Genomic DNA, 7,720 nt, shown 5'->3' with positions numbered 1-7,720 from the left:
CTCACATGGAATAGCCTTCATTTCTCAGAACAAGAATAGACTGACAAGTTTCAGAAGAAAGTTATTTGTTTCTGGCCATTTTGAGCCTGTAATCGAACCCACAATTGCTGATGCTCCAGATACTCAACTAGTCTCAAGAAGGCCAGTTTTATTACTTCTTTAATCAGCACAACAGTTTTCAGCTGTGCTAACATAATTGCAAAAGGGTTTTCTGATGATCAATTAGCCTTTTAAAATTATAAACCTGGATTAGCAAACACAATGTGCCATTGGAACACAGGACTGATGGTTGCTGATAATGGGCCTCTGTACGCCTATGTAGATATTCCATAAAAAATCTGTCGTTTCCAGCTACAATAGCCATTTACAACATTAACAATGGCTACACTGTATTTCTGATCAATTTTATGTTATTTCAATGGACAAAAAAATAGCTTTTCTTTCGAAAAAAATGACATTTCTAAGTGACCCCAAACTTTTGAACGGTAGTGTATGTGTACGTGCATGCATGTGTGTGCATGCTTGTGTGCGTGTGTGCGCGTGTAAGTATTTGTGCAGGTGTGCCCTTTCATGTGTGTGTGAGGCCCCTCGTCCCTGAGATATTGTTAGGGCTGGTTGTCACGGCGGTGCCCTGCTCGTTAGCCTGGAAATAGGGGCGAGCGCTTTGGTGGGATGCCCAGCGATCTCATTACTACAGGAAGCCTGTCCGAGCGTAGAGATGGGGGGGGGGGGGACTGTGAGTCCAGCAGGCCAATGTCAAGCAGAACCCCTGTTTCCTCCTTTGTCTGGTGGTCCTCCATTGTTCTAAACCCTCATTAGCGCCAGCTGAAAAATAAAGTCAGGAGGACCCTGTGCCCATCCTGTGTACTGTAGAGCCCCACTAGTCTACTCTCACAAGTCCCTCCACTGTTCCCCTGCACTCCGCTCCACATACTGACTGGACAGGAACACGGACAGGGATACATGGACACAGACATGGAAGTTCCAAGAACACGGACTTTGGACGATCTTGGGATCGCAGTGATGAGGAGGGGAAGCTATGACGAAGCTGGGGCTTTAGGACTACATCCTGTGAGTACTTACCAACTTTAGTAAGAGTCTTTGTAGCCTTCATGGTAAAATGTTTGAGTGGTGCAGATTGAGGGTATTGACATGGCAACGGTCAAATCACAATGGTTTCATTGATGTTGCCATGTAATGGCTATATGCATGGTTTTCAATAGCTACATTTATGTAAAAAGATTTATCCTGCATATTTGGCTTGACATTCAATTAGAAGACATAGACATCACGGACACTTTATTATTTGACCATATTTTCAAACAACAGCCTTTTGCATCATTATCAACAGAATAATGGACTAACGGCTACACAGACAAAACTCATAAACTTACCTACGACTCATGTTTGTCATGGATGCATGAACATGCACAAACGCACACTGCAACACCTTAAACATAATTCCTGAAGCTTTGAATAAACCTTGCCAAAGCCTTTGGAGAGGGTGACCTCTCCACCCTAACCTGTGTGTGACAGTAGGGCCTTATGTACCTCTCCACGTACACCATGCTGTGGCTGGGCTCAGTCGAGAGGAAGAGAGCTCACACTCCTCAGCTCAGCCTCAGAGCTGAGGTGTGTGAATCAGTTCTCCTTTCTGAATCAGGATCATATGCTACACTATATGTACAAAAGTATGTGGACACCCCTTCAAATTAGGGGATTCGGCTATTTTAGCCATACCCGTTGCTGACAGGTGTATATAATTGAGCACACAGCCATGTAATCTCCATAGACAGATCACCATGCGCAATGCCAAGCGTCAGCTGGAGTGGTGTAAAGCTCGCCGCCATTGGACTCTGGAGCAGTGGAAATGCGTTCTCTGGAGTGATGAATCACTCTTCTCCATCTGGCAGTCCGACGGACGAATCTGGGTTTGGCGGATGCCAGGAGAATGCTTCCTGCCCGACTGCATAGTGCCAACTGTAAAGTTTGGTGGAGGAGGAATAATGGTTTGGGGCTGTTTTTCATGGTTCTGGCAAGGCCCCATAGTTTCAGTGAAGGGAAATCTTAACGCTACAGCATACAATTACATTCTGGAGGATTCTGTGCTTCTGACTTTGTGGCAACAGTTTGGGGAAGGCCCTTTCCTGTTTCAGCATGACAATGCCCCTGTGCACAAAGCGAGGTCCATACAGAAATGGTTTGTCGAGATCATTGTGGAAGAACTTGACTGGTCTGCACAGAGCCCTGACCTCATCCCCATCGAACACCTTTGGGATTAATTGGAACGCCAATTGTGAGCCAGGCCTAATCGCCCAACATCAGTGCCTGACCTCACTAATGCTCTTGTGGCTGAATGGAAGCAAGTCCCTGCAGCAATGTTCCAACATGTAGTGAAAGCCTTCCCAGAAGAGTGGAGGCTGTTATAGCAGCAAAGGGGGGACCAACTCCATATTAATGCTCATGATTTTGGAATGACATGTTCGACGAGCAGGTGTCCACATACTTTTGGGAAAACATTTCAAAGTTTTGTTTCTCACAAATTGAAAGTAGTCATTCCCATCTGCTATTGATGTGCTTTGAATGTTTCATGAAAAAGTATACTTGGCATTGACATTTAGTATTTAAGATGTCTCTCCACCCCGTAGCAAAATGAGTATAATTCCAGGAAATTAACTTTAAAACTTCAATTTTTCTCTTCATGGTCAAGAGGGGGGCCACTAAAATGTTTTGTCCGTGAGGTGGGGTACCCCCCACAACCAAATCTCGCTTAGGACTCCCAAAAGGGGGTATGTTTTCATGAGCTTGGGTCCCAGGAAAACACAAATTTTTCAATTGGGTCCCAGGCTGAAAAAGTTTAAATGTTCTTCTGAAATATGAACACAGAAATACTGGACATTTTGAACTGTTATTATGGTGGCAATTTGACACAATTACAATCATGGTCTTGAATTGGACTTGCATTTTCTGTCTCGGTCTTGACTCGTTCTCAGATCCCTCTCCCCCCTCCTGGTCTCGGTCTTGACTCGGTCTCGACCCCCCTCCGGTCTTGGTCTTGACTGACTCGATTTGCTCCGGTCTTGGTCTTGAATCGGTCTCACTTGAGGTGGTCTCAACCACAACACTAGCTCTAACAGCACCTTCTGAACTGTTATGATGGGCATGGCAATGTTTTGTGCATACCTGCAATACATCAGGCAAGAAAAACCTGGGTTTTGGTCACGAAAAAACAAACAAATTCAAAAAGTTCAGGTAGCACCACGCACATTTCCAAACAGAATTTATCCCAGTGTTTTACCCAAAAGGCTCAGACTTTTCTGTTTCCATCTACGTGGGCCGACACCCGTGTTTGGGCCATGGCTCCGGCAGACCTGCTTTCACTTGGGGCCAAAGCCACTGGTACTTTTCAGTTGGCATTTACATAACAATGGTTAACTGTGAACTTTAACACCTTCTCACAAAGCAACTGTTTTGATTATGCAGAGGTTGTTGATTCTGCTCTTCAGAAGTCCTCACTGTCAGCCATAGCTATGGAAACACAATTTCCCTAGTATAACATAAGGGTGTATACACTAGTATAAGGCATTTTCAAAACACAAGGCACAAGAACAGCCATTCAAGAGAGCAGAATCACAAGATGACCTGAGGCCTTTGACCTTTGATCCAATCAATATAGGTGCAGGGCCTGTGGACTGAACGATGCAGTAACCTAGAGCTCATCAATGGGCTGGATGAATGGGTCTTCTTGTTCAGTGTTCAGTGAGCATGATTCACCTTTGTGATTGTGAATGTGGGTGCTGGTTCTCTGACGAAGGTGGGTCACGCGAGGTAGCTCTATATGGGCCAATGTGGGTTTGTCAGTGGGTACATTTGCCAGCTAGTCTGCTGCTCCGACGTGGCCTTGCTGGAAAAGAGGGCACCTCTCTAGGGCAGGGTGCCAGAGGGTGAGAGGGCGAGGGGTGCTTTGTTGTATATCCTTGTCTTGGGGTTCGACGTTAACTTCCAGCCCATAACTCCTCATAGGGGAGTGTCTATCCAGCATTTTTCTTTCTTTCTCCTTGGTCGGCCCGTAACCCAGTTTCTGTGAGGTCTGTTTGTGGGGAGAGGCAATCAGAGCAGGACAGTGAGTCAAAAACAAGATGGCTGCCAGATTATCACGATGCCACACTTTTGTTTTCTTTGATTTGTTTTCTTTTTAATAGACAGAGAAAGATTTTGTTTCCCTGTGATTACGTCTAACCTGGATAAAGTTGGTCCACTAAAGCCTTTGTTGTGTTATTGAATTATAGTAGTAGTCCTGGTTATCGTTTAACTCACTTTAATAACAACGAATAATCATACAGGTTTCACGGTTCAAAGCCATTCTAGCTCGAACGCTGTAGTCATGTCTTAATCTCGTGATATAGTCTATTCAACTATACTACAACCTTTTTGTCATTGTTCTTGTTTTCTATGGTGGGGTAGATGATAATAACGCATGAACAGATATGTAGCTCAGTTAGTAGAGCATGGCGCTTGCAACACCAGGGTTGTGGGTTCGATTCCCACGGGGGGCCAGTATGAAAAATGAATGCACTCACTAACTGTCACGCCCTGACTCAGGGTACTCTTATATGTTGAGTCAGGGTGTGGTGTTCTATGTTTCAGTCTAGGTGTTGTAGTTCTGCGTTTGGCCGGGTGTGATTCCCAATCAGAGACAGCTGTCGCTCGTTGTCTCTGATTGGGGATCATACTTAGGCAGCCTGTTGGCATGCATTAGTTGTGGGATCTTGTTCCGTGAGTAGGTTTGTTTTGTGTTTAGCCTTAGGACTTCGCGTTTCGTTGTTTTGTTAGTGTGTTTATCGCTGAAATAAACATGTACGCATTTCACGCTGCGCCTTGGTCTGACCCGTCCTTCAACGAACGTGACAGAAGATCCCACCAAACACGGACCAAGCAGCGTGCCCAGGAGGACCGTACACCCTGGACACAGGTGGGGAAGATGTGGTCGTGGGAGGAGATATTTGCGGGGAAAGGACCATGGGCGAAGGTAGATGCCCAGGCAGGAGAGGAGAAACGGCAACACATAGGGCGCCGGTCGAGGAGGAAGCCCGAGAAGCAGCCCCAAGAAAAATGTTTGGGGGGGCACACGGGGTGGTTGGCGGAGCCTAGTGTCAGAGCAGAGCCAACTCCCCGTACTCACGCGAGGAAGCGAGTGACTGGGCAGGCTCCGTGTTATGCGGAGCTACGTACTGTGTTGCCAGTGCACCGGCACAGTCCTGTACGTCCTGTGCTAGCACAAGCCAGTGGTGCGTGTCGCCAGTCCGGCCCGGCCCGTTCCTGCTTCTCGCACCAGACTAGTGGTGCGTGTTCCCAGTCCGGCCCGGCCCGTTCCTGTTCCTCGCACCAGGCCAGTGGTGCGTGTCGCCAGTCCGGCCCGTTCCTGCTCCTCGCACCAAGCCAGTGGTGCGTGTTCCCAGTCCGGCCCGGCCTGTTCCTGCTCCTCGCCCCAAGCCAGTGGTGCGTGTTCCCAGTCCGGCCCGGCCTGTTCCTGCTCCTCGCACCAAGCCAGTGGCCAGTCCGGTCCCTCCTGCTCTTCGCACCAAGCTAGTGGTGCGTGTTCCTAGTCTGGTCCGGCCCGTGCCTGTTCCTCGCACCAGACCAGTGGTGCGTGTGTCCAGTCCGGCATGGCCCATGCCTGTTCCACCGGTGCCCAGTCCAGCTCCGGTCAGCTGCTCCACTCCGGAGCCAGAGCAGTCCGTTCCGCCGGGGTCAAGTCCAGCTCCGGTCAGCTGCTGCACTCCGGATAAAGAGCAGTCCGCTCCACCGGTGCTTAGTCCAGCTCCGGTCAGCGGCTCCACTCCGGAGCCAGAGCAGTCCGCTCCACCGGTGCCGAATCCAGCTCCGGTCAGCGGCTCCAGTCCGGAGCCTGAGCAGTCCGCTCCACCGGTGTCCGGTCCAGCTCCGGTTAGCGGCTCCAGTCCAGACCCAGACGTCAGCCCCTCTCCAGGTTCGGGGTCTCCCACACCAGGGTCCAGACAGGGCTTGGAGTATCGTGGGAGGAAGGAGAGGGGAAGCAGCGCGCTGAGGTCCAGACCAGACCAGGGGCGCAATAGGGAGCCTTAGGACTTCACGTTTCGTTGGTTTGTTGTTTTGTTAGTGTGTTTATCGGTGAAATAAACATGTACGCATTTCACGCTGCGCCTTGGTCTGACCCGTCCTTCAACGAACGTGACTGTAAGTCGCTCTGGATAAGAGCGTCTGCTAAAATGTAAATGTATTAAATGTATGTTCACTGTCTTAAAAGATATCAGGGACGTTATTATGTTCTGTTTGTTGACAAGACTTTGGAGAGTATTCTTTTCATTTTGTCCTTATTTTTTCAATTGCTTTGTACTTATTATTTTTCACTTTGGTTTGTCCTTCACAAGATGTCATTAGAAAAGCCTCTTCTTTTACAAGCATCCTTATTGCATTTATTGTAGGCCTAGAATGACTGACCTTCACATGTCCAAATCCTCCTGGTTTTATAAAGGAACATTGTGCCTGTATTTTTCCAACAAATATAGCAATCACAATTTACAATTCTACATTCAGTAATGCTTTCTGAGGACTTGTGCTCGCCTTTATCTAATATACACAGTGCATTCATAAAGTATTCATATCCCTTGACTTATTCCACATTTTTGTGTTATAGCCCGAATTCAAAATGGATTAAATAGATGTTTTCTCACCCATCTACACACAATAGCCCATAATGACAAAGTGAAAACATGTTTTTAGACATTTTTGCAAATGTATTGAAAATGAAATACAGAAATTCACACACATGAGTCAATTCATGTTAGAATCACGTTTGGCAGCAATTACAGCTGTGAGTCTTTCTGGGTAAGTTTCTAAGAGCTTTGCACAGCTGGATTGTACAAGCTCTGTCAAGTTCGTTGTTGATCATTGCTAGACAGCCATTTTCAAGTCTTGCCATAGTTTTTCAAGACGATTTAAGTCAAAACTGTAACTAGGCCTCTCATGAACATTCAATGTCATCTTGGTAAGCAACTCCAGTGTATATTTGGCCTTGTGTTTTAGGTTATTGTCCTGCTGAAATGTGTATTTTGTCACCCAGTCTCTGTTGGAAAGCAGACTGAACCAGGTTTTCCTCTAGGATTTTGCTTGTGCTTAGTTCTATGACAAACATACCCATAACATGATGCAGCCACCACCATGCTTGAAAATATGAAGAGTGGTACTCAGTGATGTGTTGTGTTGGATTTGCCCTAAACATAACATTTTGTATTCAGGACATAAAGATAATTTCTTTGTCACATTGTTTGCAGTTTTACTTGAATGCCTTATTACGAACAGGATGCAGTGATATTCTGTACAGGCTTCCTTCTTTTCACTTTGTCATTTAGTTTAGTATTGTGGAGTAACTACAATGTTGTTGATCCATCCTCAGTTTTTCTCCCATCACAGCCATTAAACTCTGTAACTGTTTTAAAGTCACTATTGGCTTAAACATTTTTTTACCCATTTAGCAATAATTGCTTTTCTTTGCGAGGCATTGAAAAACCTCCCTGCTCTTTGTGGTTAAATCTGTGTTTGAAATTCAGTGCTCGACTGAGGGACCTTACAGATAATTGGATGTGTGGGGTACACTGATTAGGTAGTAATTCAAAAATCATGTTAAACACTATTATTGCACACAGAGTCCATGCAATTTATTATGTGACTTGTTAAGCAC

At 46.3% G+C, this 7,720-nt stretch overlaps 1 protein-coding gene across 1 annotated transcript in view; it reads left to right on the top strand.

Moving 5' to 3' along the window:
- Positions 1–1,023: 1,023 nt before the first annotated feature.
- LOC311106647 (T-cell activation Rho GTPase-activating protein-like) overlaps positions 1,024–7,720 on the top strand; it is a gene marked incomplete at its 5' end in the record, with an annotated part of 28,281 nt that continues 21,584 nt past the window's right edge. Inside the window, one exon of the mRNA XM_084149038.1 lies at positions 1,024–1,071. Coding sequence (XP_084005164.1) covers positions 1,024–1,071 — 48 coding nt within the window. The remainder of the gene's footprint in view (positions 1,072–7,720) is intronic.

Source organism: Coregonus lavaretus (genome assembly GCF_964263955.1).
Source record: "Coregonus lavaretus genome assembly, chromosome: 31".
Taxonomy (NCBI): Eukaryota; Metazoa; Chordata; class Actinopteri; order Salmoniformes; family Salmonidae; genus Coregonus; species Coregonus lavaretus.
This window is presented reverse-complemented; position numbering and strand designations above follow the sequence as displayed.